A 24,551-nucleotide genomic window follows, 5' to 3' on the forward strand; every position below is an offset into this window, starting at 1 on the left:
AGGATTTGAAGTAATTTGCAGTTTCCTTTAACTCATCTAGAGTTCCAATTAGGTTCATGTCATCAACATAAACTGCTATGATTGCAAATCCAAGACTTGTTCTTTTAATGAACACGCATGGGCAGATTTCATTGTTGATATATCTCTTCCCAATCAAGTAGTCACTTAGACGGTTATACCCCATCCGTCCGGATTGTTTCAATCCATATAATGAACGTTTTAATCTTATTGAACATTTTAACTTTTTATACCAGCAAATTTCCCAATAATAACCTTATTTCAAACCTAGCAAAACTTCATCGAGATGAAGATTAACAAACCCAGCAAACTCTTCTGTTCTAAAACGAAGAAGACCAATCCTATATCTACCTTCCAAATGCTGATATGTTGGGCATTTCAAGTTTTGATTGGAGAATGAGGGCAATAGTATTTTGGAGGAAATCATATGGCACGAGGACACAAAGTTGCAAGGGTACACTATGCCTTAATCTTCCTTACCTACCTCTTCATTTCAGCATCAAATCCATCTCTCCCCAATCTTTTCATCTCCCCCATCCTCTTCACCACCACAGACAACCCAGTACCCATCACATCCTTTTAAGCTGACCCCCAATCCTCCATTTCCCAAAATCTCCGTTGTGGCCTTCATCAAATCTGGCAACCCAAACGTGCCTCCCTGATCATTCACTATCAACAACGCATTCGCTACATTCTTCCCGCTCTGCGAACCCTTTTTGGAATCCCAAGTTTCTTGCTCCATGTTTTCCTTCTCAAGAACACTAAAATGTTCCTCCCTCCATTGTCTCTTTTGTCTAATATTTGCAAACTTTTACTTGTTTTTTTGTGTTAAAATTGGGGGTTTTGAGGTTTTTGAAATACCCAATTGGAGATAGCCGAGTAATTAAATCAAATAATGTGTTGTTGAGTTTTTGTGCTTATGGTATTGGTAATCTGACTGTTGGGTTTGTAATTCTTCATCTTTGCTGGGTTTAATTAAACATATGGCACGGGTATTATTGGAAAATTGCTGGGTGTAAAAAATTTGCTGGGTATAGTTAGATATTTATTAGAATATTTCTAATGGCAGGTGCGATTTATCCTTAGTTTCTTTTTCTAAAAGCAATCTTGATTATATATTTAATTTAAGGAAACTTTTTTTTTTTTTTTTTTTGAGAAGAAGATTTAAGGAAACTTCATTCTTTCAAAGAGATAAGAAGTCATAAACGGTTGAATAATTGATCTTTAGTGTAATTCTAGCACGGGACTAAATTATTTTCCTTTACAGTGTCTGTGTGGACTGCAACAATAACTATATTCGGAATTCCATGTGTGGTTGTGTTTCTAATCTTGAAGTTGAAAAGACGACATTTATCAATGTACAGTGTTATTGAAGAATTCTTACAAAGTCACAACAACCTCATGCCTATACGGTACTCCTACTCCAACATCAAGAAGATGACCAAAGGATTTGAGGATAAATTGGGGGAAGGAGCGAGGTTATGGCTCTGTTTATAAAGGAAAGCTTCGGAGCGGTCACCTTGTTGCTGTTAAGATGTTGGGAAATTCCAAAGCTAATGGGCAAGATTTTATGAATGAAGTTGCTACCATTGGAAGAATTCATCATGTAAATGTGGTGCGACTATTTGGCTATTGTGCTGAGGGATCAAAGCGTGCTCTTATATACGAGTACATGTCAAAAGGGTCTCTTGATAAACACATATTTCCTAAGGAAGGATTCATTTCCTTAAGTTGCAGGGAGGCATTTGAAATTTCACTTGGAGTGGCTCGTGGCATTGATTATCTGCATCAAGGATGTGACATGAAAATTTTGCATTTTGATATCAAGCCACACAACATTCTTCTTGATGATAACTTTGTTCCAAAGATTTCTGACTTTGGGCTAGCAAGATTATGTCCATTAGATGACAGTAGTTTAACCATGACTGCTGCAAGAGGAACCCTTGGATACATGGCTCCAGAACTGTTTTACAAAAATATAGGAGGTGTCTCGAGCAAAGCTGACATCTATAGTTTCGGAATGTTGCTGATGGAAATTGCAGGAAGAAGGAAGAACGTGAATGCTGGTGCAGCCCATTCGAGCCAAATTTACTTTCCTTCATTGAGACATAGACATGGGAGATACCACTGAGGACGAAAAGTTAATAATAAAAAAGATGGTTATCGTTGCATTGTGGTGCATACAAATGAAGCCTAGTGATCGTCCTAATTCAATGAACAAAGTGGTAGAGATGCTTGAAGGAGATATTGAACGCCTTCAAATGCCCCCAAAGCCTCTCCTATATCCAGAACACAAGTCAATAGTGGATGATGAAGACAATTCAGATGCACCATGGTCATCGACACTGTCGGGTCATGATTCTATACAGTCGGCTATCTTACTTCAAAATGAAGATGAAGTGATATAGTATTTGTTTGAGTGGTGGTTGCTATTAGTATATTACCAATCTGGGAGGAATGTTGTTGTAATAATATTGGACAGTATATCATATAGTTTCTGATGGCTACTTTAAAATTTAAGTTTTGCTTTGAGAATTGCATGATGCAGTGTTATATGCATTAGTTTGTTGTCCTTACATAGTAAAGTGCACTTTGGAGACTAGCCAGACCAGACAGACAACATTTTATTGTCGGATCATACGTTTCAGAACTATTTGTTGACCACTTTTGTTTCTTGCGCTTTCTTTGTTGATCAATTTTGGGGAGAGGCGACAATTAGTTTCTTGTTGGATTTTTGGTGTTCCCATATAAATTGTACATTCTAGCAATTTATCTTTTTTACTAGACATAATTTGCTTTTGCTTTTGGTAGCTCAGCTACAACTCATCCCAGATTTAGATCACTCAATTTTAACTATGTCATTCTCTTTAGTCATTTTCTGTTATACATAGCAGCAACGGGATATTTTTTTTTTGTTCATTAAGCAATACTAGGGGACAGATTCGAGCTGCAACTAGGTAGGAAAAATTGTTCTTAACCACTAGCCCAACAGGAGATGTAAATAGTAGTGTTTGGTCGCAAGTTGCTTTGGAACTCTCATCCAAGTTCCAGCTATGTATACAGAGTCATCACATGTGCCGTACAGATGTGCACAACTTAAATCCGCAATGAAACAGTCGAGAATGTTATGAACACAAAGAATTCACTCAATCGAGCATCACTGCACCATCCAATTTCATTAAACTTCCGTAAATACCTGTAACCTTATAATATATGAAACGTGTTCTAGAACCTATTTAGGATCTAAGAAACCAAGAGAGAGAAATCCATCAGAGGTCAGATTAATCAAAGGCCTACCATAACTATTACTTCCAGAAGATAACTGTGAGCAATATTACAAATTGTACCGAATTCTAAAACATACATTAAAAATTAAAAAGGAGGGTCAATCCACCACTATCTAAGGGTGCCATATTCCTCATACACTGATCAAAGAGTCAAAGTGCAGAGGCTAACCTCTCTGCCATTGTCAGCAAAAGCTACCTCTGGAAATGGATGTTAGCAAATGCTATAGGAAAAGAACTTCCAAGTCCTCATCGGGACTAGTGCATAGGCCATTTCATCTCCAACGAATAGGTCACTATTCGAGCTTTTGTATACTTTTATTTGAACTTTCCTCCATGAGCCTCCACTTGATATTGATCTCAGTAGCTTATTTTGGGGCAATAATCCCCCATCAAGTGAAGGTTAGCCCTCTTCGTCATAGTCTTCCTCATCCTCGTCCAGCCTTTTGCTCATTTGTGCAAGTTGAAGAGGGTCAATGGCCATTTTGTCCACGTCTGAAAGAGACCATCCTGGGTATTCTTCATGTTTAGTCTCAGAAGTAGGTGCAGCGGATGAGGCTTGGGCTGCTGCCGCGGATGAGGCTTGGGCTGCTGCCGCTGCAGCTTTTGTGTCCTCATTCTCGTGTACATCAGCATTCAAGTCAAAATTTCGAACTGTCGGATCAGAATCATCAGGGACACTTACATTTTCCTTCAATAACTCCTTTGACTCAGAAACATCGTCCACCGCCATAGCAGGGTTTATATTAGGTTTGCTGCTCTGCTGAAGAGATGTGCAGGGTTCAGATTCAGTCTCATGATGCACAGGCTCTCTTTCAGTAGTTCGAGCACCGCGTCCACGGCCTCGTCCCCGACCCCGTCCTCTTCCCCTGCCACTACTGCTTCCATGGCTCACCTCAAGCTGCAGGAGTGAAAAGAAGATTCTGCCATCAGTCAAATATTTTGCATTCAACTTACATGCAAGTTATCAGATAAATCAACCCAAGTAGCAAATCCATATAAGAACTCATTTACAGATATTCATATTTCCTAAAGAAGCCAAAAGAAATGTAGCGGTTGAACTTTTTCCAGTCATGAAAAAAAAAAAAAAAGTATCATAAAAATCAAAGAGATCTCAGTAACTCAGAAGTCAATTTAACGAGCAACAAAATTTGTATAATATGAAGAGTTCACAAACTTTGCATGTTGATATATGGAATGTTAAAAACATAAAAGGAACGAATTACGGGAGCTATAAGTTACCATCTTGCTCCTCTTCAACTCCTCGTCACTGTCAATGCATTCATCACCTGGTGGTTTTCTAAGAGAGAGAGAGAAGAAGAAGAAGAAGAAGAATAGATACATAAAGTAGATTCAATAGTTTGCCAAGAAAAAAAAAACAACAAGAAGATGATTAGACTCCACAACTGCATATATTAATTTATGGAATGGCGAAATAACAAAGTAGATAATCTATACCTTCTCTTTGTGATGGCTCGATCATCAGCAGCAGCATCAGAATGACCATGACCATAGTCAGGCACCCTACTGACAATGTCCCTTAGAAAATCAAACACATTGTAGCTCTGTACACAATGTTTTCTGCAGTTGAGGTAGAGTAATTAGTCATGAAAACTCTAATAAAAACATAATTGCAAAAATAATATACAGAAAGTTTATGCCAGTTCATGTTCCATAAGATCCAGAAGTTCACAAATATTGCTCATGACAATTAAATGATAGGAATTTATCTCATTACAGGGCAACTGCATAACCTTTTAATTCTTTTCTTCCGGCCAAACACATGACCATAAAGCTGAAAATGTAATATCCCTTGGTCGATGTACTTACTTATCTATACATAAACTGGACCACCTAGATTTGGCTACGGATAAGCGGACCACATGATAACTAATATTTGATTGAGTGCAATGTTGCTTAACAGTTGGACAATCTTAGTTCAATTTTAAGACGCATCAGGTGATAAACATAAGGTATTAAAAAAGCAGAAGGAAAAAAAAAAAAAAAAGGCAAAGCCTCCTAGATTGCTCCATAAGTTGATAGTACATGCCTTTTCCTAGACAAAGTCTACCCCTAATAGAAAACAAAAACACCAACATTTTTCAACCAACTGTATCCCCCATAGAGAACCCTTTTTAACTTAATTGTTGGTATCCCGGTCCTTATATGTTAGAGATATACTATTTTTCTTTAACAACCGAAAGCCACTGTTTCTCTACACCTTTTAGTTTGTTATATTAGATTTGAACTATAGGTAACCAATAGACTTTACTAGAGCACATTGGGTAGACAGTTTGTTCATAGACAATGAACCTTTTTCACTTTAAAATTCTCTGTTAATCCAAATAAAAGAATAAAGAAAAAGTATAGCTCAATCTTTCACTTACAGATGCACTGAATTCATGGTTTTAGCTCCTCTTTGGAGAGTTATCTCGTATGTACGGTCACAAAGGTCTTGTAAAAATAACTCTAATGCTTTAGCTGCATCAATATTCATGAAGAAAATTATAAGCAACACAAGAAATAAATAACATAAAATGAAAAGAACCCAGCATGCCCTAGAAAATCAGAGCAACTTACAAACTAAAACGGGCACTGCTAATGCTATCTTGCCAACATCCTCATCAGCTTGCATAATTTTTTTGATCCGGGCCTGCATAATTTAATCTTTGATTAGATTGGGCTATATTAAAGGGCCTCATGGAATAGAAGGGGTGAAATGCATGTAAAACTTTAAAAAGCAAACTAAAAACAAGTAGCTGCTCCTACAGCATTAGGGAGCTTCTTTTAAGCCAGCCCACAAAAGAATAATTCCACCTCGGAATTCAATAAACTAAACCTTTAAAAAGCAAACTAAAAACAAGTAGCTGCTCCTACAGCATTAGGGAGCTTCTTTTAAGCCAGCCCACAAAAGAATAATTCCACCTCGGAATTCAATAAACTAAACCTTTTTGTGATTCATCCATCATAGGAAGCATAAGGAAAACATGTACTTATTTTGATAGACAACTAACTTCCTTTGAAAAGAATTAATACGATACATAGGACAGGAAGTCCCCTCCAAAAACCAATTAACACAACAGCATTCCAATCATACAGCATTGCATGAAAAGAATAGGATAGTCCCACGTCAAACTTTATAAAATGGACTACAAAGAGGTTGCATGCTCAGCCCAATACCTTGATCTGGCGGGATGAGGGTACAGCAGCCCTGGTGGGATTTAGCTTGATTCAATCATAAATGTTGTAGCAGTTTTCAAAGATGTTCCTAGAAGGATCTAAAGGTTTGGTCAATGTGTCCTTCATTTAGGAGTCAAGTCATGCTTGGATGACAAATTAGTCATTAAAGCTGATATTTAACTTATGTCTTGTAAAGGGTGACTAGAAGGTTCTAGTGGGTCTCTACAGTCTACTTAAAGCATGTAACTGTGTCATTTTGGGAAATGAACAGTGTTATTAATTCACTAATAGAGGTATGAGTGATCTATACCAAACCTATTTTTCCTGCTCTCAGTCTCTGTTGTTTTCTAGCATCTTAAGTTTTATTGCATAAACTTTAGTCCTATCCCTATCTGTTCTATATCAGAATAACCCCTAAGTTCAGAACAAAACTGAACTATCTGCCCAAGGGGACGCCCAAAAACGAACTTTCTCCCACAAATATATCCACCTCTTCATTCCTTGCACGCTGCAAAATCCTTCTATTCCTCTCCCCCCACAACATCCAAAAGATTGCTAACACAGCATATTACTCCAGTACCACACATCTAATTTCTACACCAACACATTTGTACCACTCCATAACACAACACAAGAATCTGAATTGTTTCAAGCTCACTTGGATCACCCTAAGGGAATAAATACTTCCAGTCAAGCCTAGACAAGGACTTCTCTCATCAGTTGAACCCATACATATTGTCAGCTATCTCAAAGTAAGTGCCAATTCATAAATAAATCATATAATGAAAATGAAAACACTTGTGCCAGTTGGAGTATTGGAAGCCAGACTGCTCCTTGGCTGTAAATTATCAAACACCAAATACAAAGGAAGGATCTTGCCTTACAGATTTACATAGTAGTAATTTGAGAAAATAAAGAGTTGGTAGAAGGAAGCAATAGATGACAAAAGCAAATGTTTAAGAGTGATGTCTCTGGGAGAAGATATATCTCTATCCCTCTCTGTTTCTCCTCTTTTCTTACAATTTATAAAAGGAGAATCTATAAGTGGCTACTATCTTTCCTACTGCTCCGATGAAGCACCACAAAAATCAGTGGGCTTAAGAAAGCAGAAGCACAAATTGAAGAACTAGTCAGTGACAATATCACCTGCTAACACCAACCAAAGCCCATGATTCATGATACAATCTTATGTACATATTAAAGCTCAGTTCGTTCACATTTCAATATTTTCCCACAACTTATACCATGCAAAATGCCACAAAACAGATGTCCAATCTTGGTCTCCAAACAACAGGCAGCATTCCAACTGTTAATAAAGAGCAACGCTGCCAAAATTACCAAATCCTATTTCATACATGTCTACTTCCAATCACGAAGTTTACAATTGGCAAGTATCGAAGATGTTTCTTGGTTTTTTGTTCCAAACATTTTAATACATGAGATCTACACACCCGATCCCAAGTCCTGTCCAACTAAACCCACAATCAGAGCTATCCACCAACTCATGAACTGTATGGATTACATACTAAATGAGAAAGAAAGTCCAAAACTCATTCTTTCCTTTTATTTTCACAACCAATAATTCCCAATACTCATCCAGACGAAAATCAACAAAACCAGATCAGATTCTATTATAAGGACATCACAATTCAACGCACTCATGAGCTCATCTTGACCCATAAATAAAACCCACATCATCAGAAAAAAAAAAAAAAAAAACCAATTCCCTATATATCCCAATTGACTTTAACCCTAACCAAAATCATCCATAAAAAATAAATAAATAAATAAATAAAAACAATCCCAAAACCAGATCAAAATTCCAGTCACCCAATTCCTACCCAAATTCCAATCACAACAAACAAAGACACATCATCAAATCAAAAACCCATCAACACCCAGAAAAAATTAAACTCGAATCAACGAAATTCGCTACCAATTCAAACATTTCCCCCCTTTTTGTGCTTAAATTCCGCAGCAATCAAAGCAAATCAGAAACTCAAATTGAGGAACAAGCAAGAGTGAGGAGGCAAAAGAAACTTACAGCAGGGAAACGCGTATCGAGCTTCTTCCTCATGGCGTCGTCAGATTTGAAGAAACATTAATTAAATCAAAACCAAATCAAATCGACAAAAACGTCCGAAAAGGGAATCGAATTTTTTTTTTTCAGAAGCGCAAAAATGATTGCCACCATGAAACCCCCCCCTCTCCGCTCTCCAGATCCCAAATTTTTATAAAAATTAATTTTAATTAAAATTATAAAAAAAAATAATAATAATAACACCAAAGAGATAAAAACCAGGGGTTTGGTTCCAACAGAATATCCGTCCTTACGACTTTGACGAAATAAAAATAAAACCAAAAAAATAAAAAGTCGTCTGTTTATTCCACGTGTTACGTTTTGATTGGGGGTTGAGCAGACTCGGGATTATTCTCGGGACAATGCTAACCTCTCAATTCTAACCGGTGTAAACTACAGCCGTTGGTTTGCTAAAAAATGAAAGTTGCAGCCGTTAGGATCGTGACACATGAGTGACATTTATATTCTACTAGCCACATTTTTTTTTTTGGTACATAGTCTCATCCCTCAATTTTATATGTTTTTATGTCATTTTCTTGTTTATTTTAATAACGTTTTTAGATAAATTTAGGGGGGTGAAATTTGCACCCCCATATTTGCAAACCACACCCATTTTCATTTGCACTTCCTAAAATGCCCTCAAAAGACAAAAGTCAGTTTTCTTTTCTTTTCTTTTTGGTTCTTTTCTTCTCTCTCTTCTCCCGACAACAATCTCCCTCTTCTCTCTTTCTTCTCCAGGCACCGACCTCTTCTCCATTGAAACACACAAACTCACCATCAAGTTTGTATAACCATGGATTACTCCTACACACAAACCCCTCAACCTGACCCTAACCAATACCAACACCCATACCAATCCCAACCTCAACAACCACCACCACCATATGACCCTTCAACAATTCAACCCTATGATCCTCACTCATACTATTTCGATCTCATGGAGGAAGCCGGTGATTGGATTAATGTATTAGTTGCCACAACATATCAGGAGGCATGTGTATTTGAGATAAAGGTTGGTGATACAAAAGATGCTGTTTTAAGTTCTGATGTCAAGGACTCGTGCCCCATGGCTGCCAAGTGGGAAATTCTAGAGGACCACACACCATTTTTTCCAGCATTCTCTTCTCTGATTTCAAAAATGAACTTGTTCTCTTTGGATGTGAAAAACACGGAGACAGCTAAACTAGGGAATCTTCTGGGTGACTGCCATCTTGTAAACTTTGGTACAACTGCTTTGATTGCTCTTGTTTCGGGTATTAGTAATGGAGGTACAGAGAAACTTTTGGCTACTCCAGAAAGTGAATTGAGGCAACTAACCCCCAATTGTACCAAGAACCCACTTCGATTCATCCTCCCGGCGTCCCGATTCCGGCGCCGCCGCCGTAGACGTCGGATTCCGACACGGCCCATTTGCAGAATGCGTATTATGGACAGGGTTGTGGATAATCAGCACCAGCAGCCAATCAATTCGGGTTCGGGTTCGAGTCAGGCACCGGTTTCAGCTCAATTTCCCCCCAAATTTTCTCCGAAACCAAACAGATTCTCCAAATTGAAACGAAAAACGAGAACGAAGAGATCGAAATAGTGACCTGAAAGGCTTTGTTTTCGATTTCGAGTTGGCGAACTCGGTTCTCGCAATCGTTGGCGGCGGCGGACGCGTCGGCGGTCTGCTTGGAGCGGCGGTTGGCCTTCTTCATCATCTGTTGTTGGAAATTGGATCGATTAGTGAGAAGGAAGCGAAAGTTGAAACCCTAATGGAGACGGCGAAGGCGGTAATGGACCGGTGCCTGGAGAAGAAAGAGAGAAGAGGGAGATTGTTGTCGGGAGAAGAGAGAGAAGAAAAGAACCAAAAAGAAAAGTAAAGAAAATCTGACTTTTGTCTTTTGAGGGCATTTTAGGAAGTGCAAATGAAAATGGGTGTGGTTTGCAAATATGGGGGTGCAAATTTCACCCCCCTAAATTTATTGTGAGTGCTTTTTTATTCTAAAGAGTATTTTGGATATTTTAATATTGAATAGTCTTTTGACGCCAAATTCTTTCTTTTACATCCAAAAAAAAGATACGAAATTGTATCTTGCAGCTCATGAACAGAAGAATACAAGAACTAATCAGACTACTGAATCAGGGCCGGTCCTGAGGTTTTAATGGTCTGAGACAAAAAATTAAAATGTGGCCTCTACACAGACACCCATGTACATACACATATTTGCACCAAATAATAGTACAAAATAATCTATTTTGAATAAAAATAAATATAGAATTCATAAGTGATTGCCAAAAAAAAAAAAAAAAGTGAAAGAGGAAGCAAGGTTCGAATTTGCACCAAATAATAGTACAAAATAATCTGTTTTGAATAAAAATAGATATAGAATTCATAAGTGATTGCCAAAAAAAAAAAAAAAAAAAGGAAGTGAAAGAGGAAGGAAGGTTCTAACTGGGCCCAACAAAAATTGAATTAAAAAAAGGGGAAAAGAAAGTAGCAAAGTTCGAACCTTGGTTAGGGAGGAAGTGGATTAACAGTGCTTCCACTGAAGCAACACGCTTGTGCGTGCATTTAGAAGCAAAAACGGAATATATACCTATATAACATATATACAGAACTAAATTTTCAGAGGCCCCCGGGAACCGGTGGCCTGAGACATCCGCCTCAGGCGGCAGCCCTCAGGGCCGGCCCTGTACTGAATGGATAGGTCAAATTGGATGTTGATGGTGCTAGAGCTAATTCAAATGGGGAAATAGGAGCTGAAGGGGTTCTTAGAGATCAATATTGTTACTGTACTGGATAAGTGGATATATGGATTTGCTACTCATATTGGGCAAAGTCAGGTTTCGGAAGCTAAGACATGGGGTATGTTACTGCATGAGATTACAAATGGCTGTTGATCTTGGAATGGACAAAGTGGCCATGGAATGTGATTCTAAGTGTTGGTTAATCTGATGAATAATTGAGTTGACGAGTTGCACCCTTTTGAAGACTGTTATCAACTTTTGCCTCATCTTCAAAGTAGCTTCTCCGAGTGTGTTATTAGGCGCCATGTGTTTCGACTTTCGAGAAGTTAATATGGTAGCGGATGCCTTTTCAAGATACAATTTATTTGCTGAGATTGGTGTTATCTACTTCGAGCAACCTCTTCCACAAGTTACTAACCTTGTGTTAGATGACTTGTGTGAATTTCTTAAATATAGGAAAGTTGTAACATGGTTGAGTTTGTTTTGGTATTCTTTTTTTACTTTCCTTTTCAGCCTTTTGGACCCCATCTATGCAAAAAAAAATTAAATAAAAAATAAAAAAAATCATACACATAAAAATTACATTTGTGATATTTAGACAATAACAACGACATGACCTGTCCCGAATTTCACCTTGAAATTCGAGGTGGCACTGCGGGGCCCACCTTAAGAATAACTCTACCAAAAATTCGGCAGAGTCACTCCTAAAAATAGACTACCCAAGATCAGTAGAAAGCACACTTCTAATAAACCAACTTTATTCTCCTAGAGCCACGTACCCTGCTCCCCACATCCAAACAACTCCACAATTTGATAAAATAAAACAACAACTCAAATACAGATATCCCAACAAAAAGATCTACAAATTAAATTACATCAACTCCTCGTAGTTGGATCATAAACCCTGAATGAAATACTATGAATTTAAATAACATCCCCAAGGTAGTTAGAGCAATCTAAAATAAGAAACTGAAATAACAACTGGTAGGTTAAACAGGTAACCTACAAATAAGATGACAGCAGCAGATACAGATACTATGCCTCAACTCCTACTAATGCCGAATAGTAACACTGCGAACTGGACATTTGAAACCAAAGGGCCCAGGGGAAAGTATATAAAAACGTTGGAGTGAGTGGACAAAAATAAATACTGTAATATAAGAAATTAAAGAGTGGTTTATACTTTCCCACAATTTGAATTAGTTTTTAAACCTTAATGTTTTTAAACCTTAATGCATGCAAGTGTTTAAGAATGTAAATCAAAAGACAAAACTGACTAGCCCTGCTAGCCAAAACTAACAAGGTATAAGTAGGGGAAGACGATAGACATACGAGTGAGCCTCTCAGGCTCAGGTGATAGCCTCTCAGGCTAAAGTACTCCCATACTCCCGTATATACCCTTAGCCACTAAGGCTAATAGGATACTAGGCTTCATAGTTACCGCCACAAAGGCAACAACCCAGCGCCACAAAGGCGGACAAGCTTCCGTGATCCAATCACATCGCCACAAAGGCGGACAACATGCTAGCATGATAATATAATCACCTTAGGTATGGCATAGGAAAAACATAAGAAAACCAAAAACAGTAAGACTTCCCCAACTCTATAAATAAAAGCACGGGTACGGTTCCCAACCGCACTTGGAAAATCTCGTGATAAAATGAATAAATCAATGGTGTGTCCCACACGTCAAAATATTCTCAAATCAATAAACAAATAAGCAAAGAAGTTCATAAATTCCAACAATGTCCACATTTTGAAAGATTCATCGGAAAGCTCCAAAATAATTTTAAAATTAACAAGCCATTTCAAACATTTCGAAAAATAATAACCGCAAGCCAAAGTAAATATACCAAACGTATAGTTCATATTCCGAAACCAAAATATGATCTCAAGTAAATAAAACCATTATTTATGAAACGAATTATTGCATGCATATATTTTAAAATAAAGTGTCCACTCACAATATACGGCTAGTCCTGCCGTCAATCAAAATCCTCCTCAAGTGGAGTCTCCTCACGTCCTGTACAAAGCGGTAATCATAAACAACAACTCAAGGATTGGAATTTAAAATATAAAGGACAATAATCTAAACTAAATCCCCGGCCCCAAAAATCTAATTGCTTCAACTTCTCGGATTCGACCCAAACTTCACCACTATCATCAATTCGTCAATTTAAAGGTTCTAGGCAGAACCGAGAGAAATCCAACCGTCGGATTCTCGTAAATTGATAATCGTAACTTCAAACTTCGGAAACCCATGATTTTCACCAAAATTATACCTACAAGTCCTATATGTTAAATACAACTCAACCATTCAAAATAGAAGGTCGGAACCCTAAATTGGGTTACAATACCTATGCCAAAATCTTCTGCTCAACAAGCACAACAAATTTCACAACTACAACAAAGTCCAATTTGAAGCCAAAAGTCCGGAATTTACCTTGAAAGCAAAAGGGCCAATTTGGAACCCTATAATTTCAAAGCTTCAATTCATACTCCACACTTCAAATTGGATCAAGCGGCTTGGAGGATGGATGTGTGTTCCAAGAGCTCCAAGACCCAACAAGTATTGTCGCCAGTGGTGGTCGAAAACTCGAGTTCCTATCAAAAACTCAAAACGACGGCGCTGACTTCTTCTCTTCCTTGCTCACCTTCTATAGCTCAAACCGAGCCACCAAACCACCTTAGAATTGAAGAGGACGGTGAGAGCTTTCGAAAGGTACCAGTGGCACCTAAATCCGTCACCGGAAGAAAAAAGGCGGGTTGAGGGCCAATTGGGTCGGGGAGAGAGAGAGTGAACAAGGTAAAAAGGTAGGTTTCCGGAAATAGTAAGTTTCCAAAGTAAAATTTTCCATTTATAGTAAAATTTCCCAAAACAATTACTTTTGTTTTCTGATCATAATTTTCGCATACAAACTCCGATTTAAACGTGCCACGTGTCCACAGACTGGATTTAACGTCCTCTACAACTTTCGTGATGGAATTCTCCTCAAATTATTATCCCATAAAAAGTCAACTCTTAGGACCCGTAATCAATAAAACGAAAATCGAGGAAAGTAAAACTTAAAGTAATTAACTTATGTACATTAAAAGAGGTAAATCGGATACGGGAACTATCAAACAACAACAAAAAATAAAAAAATGTTGTAAGAAAAGTTTAAAAGACAAACTTAGATTTGTATCACTATTCTCTTTTCTTTACTTCCCATCTTCATTGATCATGGCAGCTTGGTCCTCACATTCTTGGCTCTACTTTTGGGATTTCCTTATGCTCAACAACTTGAGTTTATTAACACAAATGAAGTTGAATGATTTTTTTATATATTCTAAATACAATCACCAAAAAAGTCATAAACCCTAGCAAAACCAAACTCTCAACTCTAAAAGCATTTTTAGCAAACTCTTTATCTTACCTCCATATCTATTTTAATTTTAGCAGCTGCAATAGACTTCTAAGAGGATCTTTAGTAGACTTTATGTCATGACTCCTTAGCTATTGTGGAGAGTATGTTTAGCTTTTTAATCAATTTTAGCAACTGCACCAGACATCTAAGTGACTCTCCATGATGTGTTATTACTAAAAAAAAAAAAACCCTAAAGCGACTCTGTAGCCGCTCTCAAAACTCTAGTTTTGACCTAACGGCTACGCGATTTCTTCCCCCAGCCACAACACCATGACGTCCATCGACGATGTCACAGCCAGCTTCGCTGCATCACACGCTCTCGTGGGCTCAGATGTCGTCAACATCTCTCACCTGAACAGAGCAGGAAACCAGCCAGCCTCCCAGACTTTTCTTTTGGCCTTGACGAAGAAACAGTTCAGAACACAGGATCAACAATGTCATTTCAGACGCATCTGGGTCCTTGATGGAGGCTTCAAAGTCCTAGACAGAACTCAAAGCCGCTTTGTTTTCTGACTGCACCAAAGTTAGTACACAATTTAAAACCGTATCAATATAGTAAGAATAAGTAGGGATCGTTCTCAACCAAGGATTAAGGATTATTTATTCCTGCAAAAGAAAAATGTTAGACAACAAAAGAAAAATATATTTGCACTTTATTATTACGAATTACAAAGAAAGGGGATTTAGGATTTGTATTTTAATCTAACAACTTAACAATACACAAGTGACTCACCAAAACACAGAATCAAGTAGATAATTATGAATGGAACAAAATATAGAAGTAATTAACTACTACTAACACGTTGCAAGGTTTTAAAGCTCAAATCACGAATCAAAACATGTTATAGCAAGAAATCAATCAAGAACAGAGATGAACGCATACTAAATCCTTTTTACTTCCCTTAATTAAATTAACTAGATGAATGCACCATATTTAACTTTATTAAGTATGCAATTACTAGTGGTAGCTAATCACTAACAAAAACATTTTTAAAGCATTAAGCACATATGGAAGTTTGATCAATTCAAGCAAAGATAACAAGTTGGAATGCTAACCTTATCATGCAAAACTCATTGTTGATTTATCTAAGGAATTATAGGTTTTCCACTTCAATTATTAAGACCTAGAATACTAGCATATCTTAATATGGATTCAATTACATGCTCATCAATGAAAGTATGCATCCTAAGATCAATTAACACATAAACGATGGGTTATTCGCACAAAACCGACAATCATGCATAACATATATGAAATCGCAATTTTTTGTTTTGAAAACCTAAAACATGCTTCATAGTATTCTAAAATTAAACATTTAAAATCAAAGATTCATTCTCATATGAAATCACAACAACCATTGTACAAAAACAATAACCAAAATGGAAATTTAAATAGAATTTGTTTTACAAAGTATCAAAACTGAAAACAATAAAAAGGTGTTCATGGTTACACTTTTGAATATTCAAGGACGCAAGAAGCTTCAAAGGTGGTGGAATGTTGAAGATGGCTCACGGCAAGGATCCATGATGGAGGTGATGATGCTTCACGGTCTTGAACTTTGGAGAATGGAAGAATGCCGAAACTTTGAGAGAAAGAAGAGAAATGTTTGTAAATTTGAATCTGAATTATGTGGTGGTGAAAAAGTTTTCAGAATGCTCCCTATATATAGTGCACGGCCTCTCCTAGTGTCTTGATTACTTTATACTTCAATGACATCATTAAACCAATCAAAATATTCCATGAAAAGTAGAGAACAATCTTGAATATTCTTCATTGTAATCTTCTTTGCTGAAATCACTATGTACTTGGTCTCAATTTGGTCTTCATTCAACTCTTCTGCAATCAAGAAATTAATTGATAATTCTTCTCTTTTATTTTCTTTTCCATAATTCACACAAAGTAGAGATTCTCCAAAACTCTCCCTTTTTATGCCTTTGCCGAAATCTTCTTTATTTTCCTTTATTGCTCATGGCAAAACAAGTAATTGTGGAACTAGGACTCCTCCTCCAAGACGTCAAGACTCTTCTAGAAGATCACATGGAAGTCACATGCTTCAATCTTTGGGCTAGACTTCTCAACTTGGACGTTTCAAAGCCCATGTTTATTTATATGATGCTAACTTGTCATTCTTGCACAATCTTGAGTCATCTTGAAGCTACAGCATCTCCTAGCCTTCCCAAGTATCCTAGTATCATCAAGACTCCTAGTGTATGCAGGACTCTTAATTTCCGAGATGTTCTGGAACCTTCCGAAGCTCTCCTTGTATAACAGGGATTCCTAGTCATGTTAGGTTTCCTTTTCCTGACAGGAATGAGTTTCCTTGTCCAACTAGGATTCTGTCATTTGTCATTTCTGTCATCATTTCCACGAGCTCACTCCTAGTTGACTTAAGATTCTTACTTTAACTGGAATTCCTTTTCCTAGTAGGATTGGGAAAACTTCATTTCTCAATTTCTTTATCATTTTTGCGCCACTTCTTCCTTGCCTGACTTTATAGACTCAAAAATATATAAAAACATAAACGAAGTTAGAAATGATAATGTTAAGAGAATAACTAAGTAAAATGTAGAGAGAATAACACTTAAAATATAGCAAATATTGCTCTCATCATTTTCTCCTTTGATCTGAAGCTTGACAAAAACAAGGTATTGCGTGGAGGGCCATGGTACTTTAATAGGGCTCCATCTCTGCTGCAACAGTACGATGGCATGGAAGATCCACTATCCATCCCCATGAATCTACTCTTCTTTTGGGTCGGAATCACAGGTATCTCGCCGGCTCTGGAAGAGAAAAATATCATTATGAATGTTGCTTCTATAGCGGGGAGCTATTTGGACTTTGATCAAAACTGTTTGATCACAAGGGTCAAACTAAGGTTCATGTTGCCCATGCTATCTCCCAACCTTTCTTTTTGAAATGACCCTTAAAATCATCCCTGGGGTCATAAAGGAGGTAACATTTTTATTTGAGAATTTAAATGGAAAATGCAAAGCTTGCAATCTTATTTTTTACGAGCAAGGAATGTGCCCTAATGAGGCTGCACCGGTTTTGCATGACATAGTGGAGGAATGGAAACACCCAGGATGACTCTTACCTCCTAGTTTCCTAGTTTTACTAATCTTCGTTTCCAAAACGGAGCTTTTCACTTTCAGGGACTGCAGGCACCTATTTTGCCACCAATTGTGAGGAATCTGTTTGGTACTCCTACTATGAACAAGCATCGCAAACCTATTGTGCTGCGTAGTGATGATCTGCGACCTACAGATGTAGCAAATACTGTTGCCTTAGTTCCAGTGGAAGATGAGCAACCAACCACAAAAAGGAACTGTCCTACGTCGCCCTACACGTCCTCAAAGAAATTGAAGATTTTCTTCAATGAAGGTAAGGCTACTTCTAGTTCATCCATGCTGAACAAGAAAATGAAGGTCCCTGAATTTCACACCAAATTTTCTGCCAAATCACTGGGTCTCATTGAAACCCCGGGAGGTCTCTTAGTTCCTAAGGAAGGCTTGATTCGTAAAGAAGCCATGTTGTTGGTGAAAGTGGAACTGAAAAAGAAGAGGGGACGTCTATTGGGTTCAAAAATTAAGAACTTTTCAAAGACCAAGAAGATCCCAGCTGAAGAGGTGTTAAGCTTGCTATGCCCTGGAAAACCTCTTAGCCCTAGCTTAAAGGGCAAGGAGAAAATTTAAGTTTATTTTCTTTTCTTGAACTTAGCCAATTTAATTGTCTTGAGTTGCATAGTTTATAGGCTTTCTTGAATAAGTGAGCATGGGTACCGTCAAATGATTAGATCTGATCTATGTATCGCTGTGATTTACCGCAAACTCTTTATCTATCCATAGTTGGTAGAGGAAGGATATGTAATCACCCTTTCTGGCTTGATTTATATATCGACATGATATTATTTCAAAAAAAAAAAAAACTGACTCTCCATTTTAAGTTTTAGCTATCTCACTCCTAAATATAGAGAGGGAGATGAGACTCTCTATTATTTTTGCAAATTAAATAATATAAATTCAGAACTAGCTAAAATAGAGAAAACTGATGCAGATGTATTTTAAAATGACGAGCCAAAATGACTTTTTAGCTACTTTGGTTAAAATTTGACTACAAAATTAATGGCTAGCATTGCTAAAAATGCTCTAAGTCCTTAATGGTACTATAGGTCTCTAGCACAATTTATATCTTGAAAACCATGTACGCATTTTATAAAGGAGTTTCTTGATTTAGCGAACATCATAGTTGATTTTAACTTTATAGTACAAACAATATTATCTTAATACAACTCTCTCTCTCTCTCTCTCACTATATCGTGGTTGAGAACAGTGTTTAATTAGCAAAAGAAATGGCTAAAGTTTTACCCATTAAACAAGTATGTTTATTTCAGTAGTTTTACATTTTTGGGTTTTGATCATAAATGATACTTAAATTTATCCTCTATCTTATATGTGGTACCTGATGTTACATCCCGTACCTTAATTTATCCGATTATTGGTCATTTGGATGGTAAACAATAATTTGATTGACTTTTAACTTTGTTTCAATACTTTTAGGGGCTCCAAAAATTGACTTTTTCTTAGGCTCAGTTTTTTAGGAAACTTCATTCATGAAAGTTGTAGAGGACGTTAAATTGAGTATGTGGACATGTGGCACACTCAAATCAGGTTCGTATGCAAAAGTCGAGGTCAGAAAACTAATGTTACTATTCAGGAAAATTTACTATAAATAGCCAATTACGTTTGGTAAGTTTCCATTTTCTGAAACTTACCCTAATTACCCTGTTCATTTTCTCTCCAGTCAATCCAGAAACCCAACCTCTACCCGGACGTACCTTCGCCATCCGGACACCTGATGGTGGGCCACTTGTGCCCTTCGAATCGCTCCGTCCTCCTCTTCCGATCTGTGGTGGTGGTTGGAGGCTTTGGATTGTGGAAGGCGAATCGAAGCGAAAAGCAACAGTTGTCGCTGTGTGGGTCGACCCAACCAGAACTCCATTTTCTGGCAACAATTCTTGTTGGATTTTGATGCCCATGGAACATACATCAATCCCTCCAAATGGGTTGAACCGATTCGAAGCAAGGAGACCGAATCGAGGATTTGAAATTCTAGGTTTTCTTCTTGATTTTTTGAGGTAATTTCCGGCCAATTGGTTTTGATTCTGACTTTTTTGTAGTTTTAAGAATGGTTGGGGTTGTTGTAAGAACCATTTTGGCATAAGCGGTGAGACCCAAATTAGGGGTCGGATATGGGGCGCATAGGGCCCACTCGCTGCTGCTTCTGGTGGCTCATGGGGTATGAATTGTGTTCTTATCGAGAATATTTTGGCATGTGGGACACATCGTTTAGTTTTATTTGATTTCTCACAAGATTTTTTTGAGTATGGTTGGGAATCGTACTCGTGCCTTCTATTGTGAGATTTTGGGGAAACTTTATTGATTTTCGGTTTTCGGATGCTTTTCACCATACTTGGGTTGATTTATTTAGTCTTCTCCTCACATGAGTTGCAGTTGAGGGTTTTGTTTGGGTGTCCTCCTCACTTACTTTGTGTTTATGAGTTGCAGCTGAGCATAGAGCCTGGGAGGCTCTTTTATTGTATGGTGATATTTATCTTCCCCATGTTATATATTTATACTAACCAGTGAGGCTGGTCTGTTTTTGCGAGTTTTATGATTTAAAGGTTATATATTTCATAAATGTTGCATGCATCGAGGCTTTATAAGTTTAATACGTGGGAAAGTATAAATTCCTCTTTTATTTCATTTATTACAAGTATTTATTTTTTGTCCTCTCACGCTAGCGTTTTTCAATTACTTTCCCTTGGGCCCTTCGATTTCAAATGCCCAGTTTGCAGACTAGATTAGTTGAGGTCGGACGTACCTAAAGTTGAGGCATAGTCAACAGCACAGCTTTCGCCTATTTATATTATTTCTATTTCCTTGTTACCATGTGAATTAGAATTTCTCTGATAACCAACATTTTGTGTAAATTGTATATTGTGTGTAGTTACAAACCTTTATTTGTATTGTGGAGTTTGTTGTGGAATAGAAAGCAGGTAGGCTTCGGAAATTAAGGTCGGTTGTGAATTTAATCTTTGACAGGTTTTGGGTAGTCCATTCTTAGGAGTGATTCTGCCAAATTTTTGATAGAGTTATTCTTGAGGTAGTCCCCGCAGGGCCACTTCAGATTCCGGGGCGAGTCTTGTCACCTGAACTTCAATTTTGATCACAACCAGTACCTGAACTCTTTGCTTTCATTTTAAATGGTACCAATAACTAATTTCAGTTAAAAACTAATATATGCATAGCACATGACATATATTCAAGGGTAATTTGATGAAAATATCCATTTAAATAATTTTGTTTACTGAATAAGATTTTGATCAATTAATATGATAATAAAAATAGAAGTTCAATCCCCTTCAAAAAAAAAAAAATAGAAGTTCTATTAAAAATAGAAATAAATATGCATCTCTACCCTCTTTTGAAAATAAAATTTAACAAAAAGAGTTCATCAAAACTTAATTTTTTTTAAAGAGGGTAGAGATACTAAAGTATTTCCACCCTGCTAAATACTTTGTTCACCCTATAACAAAATAATTACTTTAAAATTCCAAAATTGTCCTTAACAACAATTATTAACAGAAAACAATGAAAATGAGAAATCAATTTTGTTTTAATTAAAACTTTACCCAACAGACATCCTAATTATGAATTATCATAACAGCTTTCTATACCAAAAAAAAAAATTATCACCTTAGCTTCTTCATCGCTAGCCGACCAAACAAATAATTAGAGGATGGCTCCGTTCACTGAAGCCTCGTCCCAGATTTGGGACTTGATTGTTCGGAGACGGGATCGGCGACAGGAGGGGGGGGGGGAACGATGAGAGAGAAAGAGAGAGTGACGATTATGGAGGCCTAGGGATCGACGATGGAGTAGGCGGTGATGGCTGAGAAATGCCCATTGGTAGCCGGCGGTGATAGAAGCTACGAGGCCTAGGGCTCGACGACAGTGGTCTGGGTGAGGAGGCAGATGTGTGTGTGTGTGTGTGAGAGAGAGAGAGAGAGAGATGAGTGTAATTTATTAATTAAAATAAGGTTAAAACTGTCAATAAATGTTAGATTGGGTAAATGGGACTAAAAAACTCTCAGTAGAGTAAGTGGGCAATTTTTAGGCTAAAATTGGGTAAGTGGTCACGGCCCCAAAAAAAAAAAAAAAAAAAGACAGAGGTCGTCATAAAACTTCTTGAGGAATGAGGAATGGTAGGATCAAATTTAAGATTTAGAACCATTATTAGGGACACTTTTTTTTAATCAAAATAAAGCTTCATTCAACTTGATATAAATTTGCTGTAAAGGGTAAATAATGACCTTGTTAAACTTAACAACCAAATCACTCAAAATTGAAAAGAGTATCACAGTCCACTCGACAAAACTTACGACTTATATTCTAAATCAAAAACAAGTATTTATTTTTTATTTTTGAGAAAGCAAGTTGTAAATGAACAAATTTTGGTTTTCATTTTCATTTTTTTATAAATTTTTGTCATATCCTTTTTTTTTTTTTTTGAAATGCATTTTTGTCATATCCTAATTTCACAAGGAGTAGGCAAAAAAATGTATCCGTTACAAATACGCGTAAAAAAATACGCGTAAAAAATACGCGTAGAAATACCCAACATCGCCTATAAAATAGTAGAAGCACACTCCGATTCGATCGGTTCGCTTCGCTCGGCTTCAGTTCCGTGCCTAATTTTCTCGACAAACTCGCCGAGCTTTGAACCTCACTGCTACTCCGACTCTCCTTCGTCCCCTTCGACTCCGCCACCGATTCCCTCAACTCGCCCGAGTTCGCCTTCTCTGACTCAGCAACCGGCGCTTCCTTCACCACCGAATCGGAACTCTCCCCGAATCATGTCGATTTCATCTTCATACCCAACGGCACTGCCGTTAGGTATGAAGATGTCTTTCATCCCCACCGATTCACAACTCATCAGGTTTATTCTCCACGATTCTGCCCCGAATTTTATTATTACTGATTGCGATCTATTTGGCCAGGAAGAGCCCTGGGAAATCTGGGACAGATATCTAGGGTTTCTAAATCAATACAACCCAGATGAACTCTACTTCTTCATGCCTTCGCTGAAGAAATTGAGCCGGTCTAATGGTGGTTCAAGGATCAGCCGAACAATTGGCGGTGGTAGTTGGACTCAGAAGGAGCCAATCAAGTTTGTGTGCGACGAGGGCAGATCAATTGGGGTGAAGAGAAAGCTTAGATATCACAACCAAGGGTCAGATCAACATGTGCAGTGGTGTTTGGATGAGTATACTAGTGTTGAGGTTGCTAATTCATGTGCAATTTTCCGGCTCCGGAAAAACGAGCGACAATACAAATCACTGTGTGGTATTTGTGTGGAAGACTTCTTTCAGCCTCTACCATTAGGTATGAAGATTTTATTCCGCCCCACGGACTCACAATTGATTAGGTACTTTCTTGGTTTTGATATTGCCCCAGGTTTTATTGTTTATGATTGTGATTTGTTTGGACAGGAAGAGCCTTGGGAAATTTGGGACAGGTATTCATCGGTTAAAAACCACCCAGATCTCCTCTACTTTTTCACATCGTCACTGGGCTCCAAGGGGAGGGTTTGTAATTTTGGTCGAAGAGTTGGGTCTGGTACATGGAACCAAAAGGAGGCTGCCAAATTGGTGTATGATGATGAAGGCGAAAGAAAGCCGATTGGGAGAAAGAGGAAACTCAGATATGTTAACCAAGGCTCTGTGCATCATGGGGAGTGGTATTTGGAAGAGTACACAAGCCTTGTTGATGAGGGTGCAATTTTGCTTCTTCGAAAAACGAGCGGTACAAAGCACCGGCTTCATCAGGAATTCCAAGTGAAAAGAAGAGGAAACACAGAGAAATTGATCGACTGGAGGAGAAGAAGCCTAGAAAGAAAAAAGCTTCCAGACAACTAGTAATGCAGGACTCGGATTTACTTGATACCAGTCCCAGTCCCACAGTGCCTATTCAACAACAAGAACCTCACAGTGGTGGTGATGATAATTTCGTCTTCTTCAAGGATTTTGATATTGGAACATGGGAGTTTCCTTCTCTGGATGATTTTGTCATGGCTTGTCCTCCTCCACTTACGGATTGCTATCAAGAAGCATTAGCAACACTTGAGTTTCCTTCTCTCGATGAATTTGTCATGGCTTGTCCTCCTTCACTTATGAATTTGTTATGAAATTGTATGAATTTGTTATAATACATTATTATTATATTGTATGAAATTATATTACAATTTGTTATGAAATTGTAGGCATTCAGTTTGAGCTAATATCCTCATTCCATTATTCAAGCTCTTCCCACTTGGGTTTGCTTAGGTTTATTACAGTCATTGCCTTTGTGGTCTTACTCTTCCCACTTGGGTTTGCTTAGGCTGATTACAGTCATTGCCTGACGAAATGCATGAGATCAAAATAGTTTTCCAGAGTATTTCATGGTGTAAAGGAACATAATATAAATCAATAAGATGAAACAGGGGAAACTGGTGCTAGTTAAAAAAGAAATCACATTTTAGAGTTTATAGGAATATCTACTGAACAGCTCATTATTGAAAATTATAGATGGCTGTAGTACCAATCACATTTGTCAATCCTTAATCTTAAACCATAAACACATGATAGATATGAAAAAGCAGCTATTGAAGGGGTTACTGAAGCAGCTATTTAAGAGTTCTAGTCGATAGAGCTCTCATAACCATCTCATCATTTCCTGATTACAAACTCGAGATGCATGATTTACTACAAGAAATGGGTCAGCAAATAGGGAGATTCAGTAGGTTGTGGA

General features: G+C 37.6%; 2 protein-coding genes and 1 pseudogene across 2 annotated transcripts; 2 read left to right on the forward strand and 1 right to left on the reverse strand.

Moving 5' to 3' along the window:
* Window positions 1–1,148: 1,148 nt before the first annotated feature.
* On the forward strand, window positions 1,149–2,558 carry LOC133717424 (rust resistance kinase Lr10-like; annotated as a pseudogene).
* Window positions 2,559–3,299: 741 nt separating this feature from the next.
* LOC133715547 (uncharacterized) lies at window positions 3,300–8,777 on the reverse strand. Its single transcript, XM_062142080.1, has 6 exons — window positions 8,527–8,777; window positions 5,883–5,955; window positions 5,690–5,783; window positions 4,761–4,883; window positions 4,545–4,602; window positions 3,300–4,203 (listed from the first exon to the last, which is right to left on the reverse strand). Exons 1-6 carry the CDS (start codon window positions 8,557–8,559, stop codon window positions 3,706–3,708), a joined length of 879 nt encoding a protein of 292 aa, XP_061998064.1. The 5' UTR covers window positions 8,560–8,777; the 3' UTR covers window positions 3,300–3,705.
* Window positions 8,778–22,496: 13,719 nt separating this feature from the next.
* Window positions 22,497–24,039, forward strand: LOC133715868 (uncharacterized). Its single transcript, XM_062142555.1, has 3 exons — window positions 22,497–22,698; window positions 22,760–23,144; window positions 23,252–24,039. The coding sequence occupies exons 2-3, from the start codon at window positions 22,835–22,837 to the stop codon at window positions 23,290–23,292; spliced, it is 351 nt and encodes a 116-aa protein (XP_061998539.1). The 5' UTR covers window positions 22,497–22,698; window positions 22,760–22,834; the 3' UTR covers window positions 23,293–24,039.
* The last annotated feature ends 512 nt before the right edge of the window (window positions 24,040–24,551 follow it).

Source organism: Rosa rugosa, chromosome 6 (assembly GCF_958449725.1).
Source record: "Rosa rugosa chromosome 6, drRosRugo1.1, whole genome shotgun sequence".
In the NCBI taxonomy this organism is placed as follows: domain Eukaryota; kingdom Viridiplantae; phylum Streptophyta; class Magnoliopsida; order Rosales; family Rosaceae; genus Rosa; species Rosa rugosa.

Excerpts from the sequence above, each read along its gene's own strand:
- LOC133715547 (XM_062142080.1), bottom strand. The coding sequence starts at position 8,559 with ATGAGGAAGAAGCTCGATACGCGTTTCCCTGCT. Across the intron at positions 4,884-5,689 it reads ACCATGAATTCAGTGCATCT|AAAACATTGTGTACAGAGCT; the intron begins GTAAGTGAAAGA and ends CCTCAACTGCAG. Across the intron at positions 4,204-4,544 it reads AGTTGAAGAGGAGCAAGATG|CTTGAGGTGAGCCATGGAAG; the intron begins GTAACTTATAGC and ends TCACTCCTGCAG.
- LOC133715868 (XM_062142555.1), top strand. The coding sequence starts at position 22,835 with ATGCCTTCGCTGAAGAAATTGAGCCGGTCTAATGGTGGTTCAAGGATC. Across the intron at positions 23,145-23,251 it reads CTTTCAGCCTCTACCATTAG|GAAGAGCCTTGGGAAATTTG; the intron begins GTATGAAGATTT and ends TTGTTTGGACAG.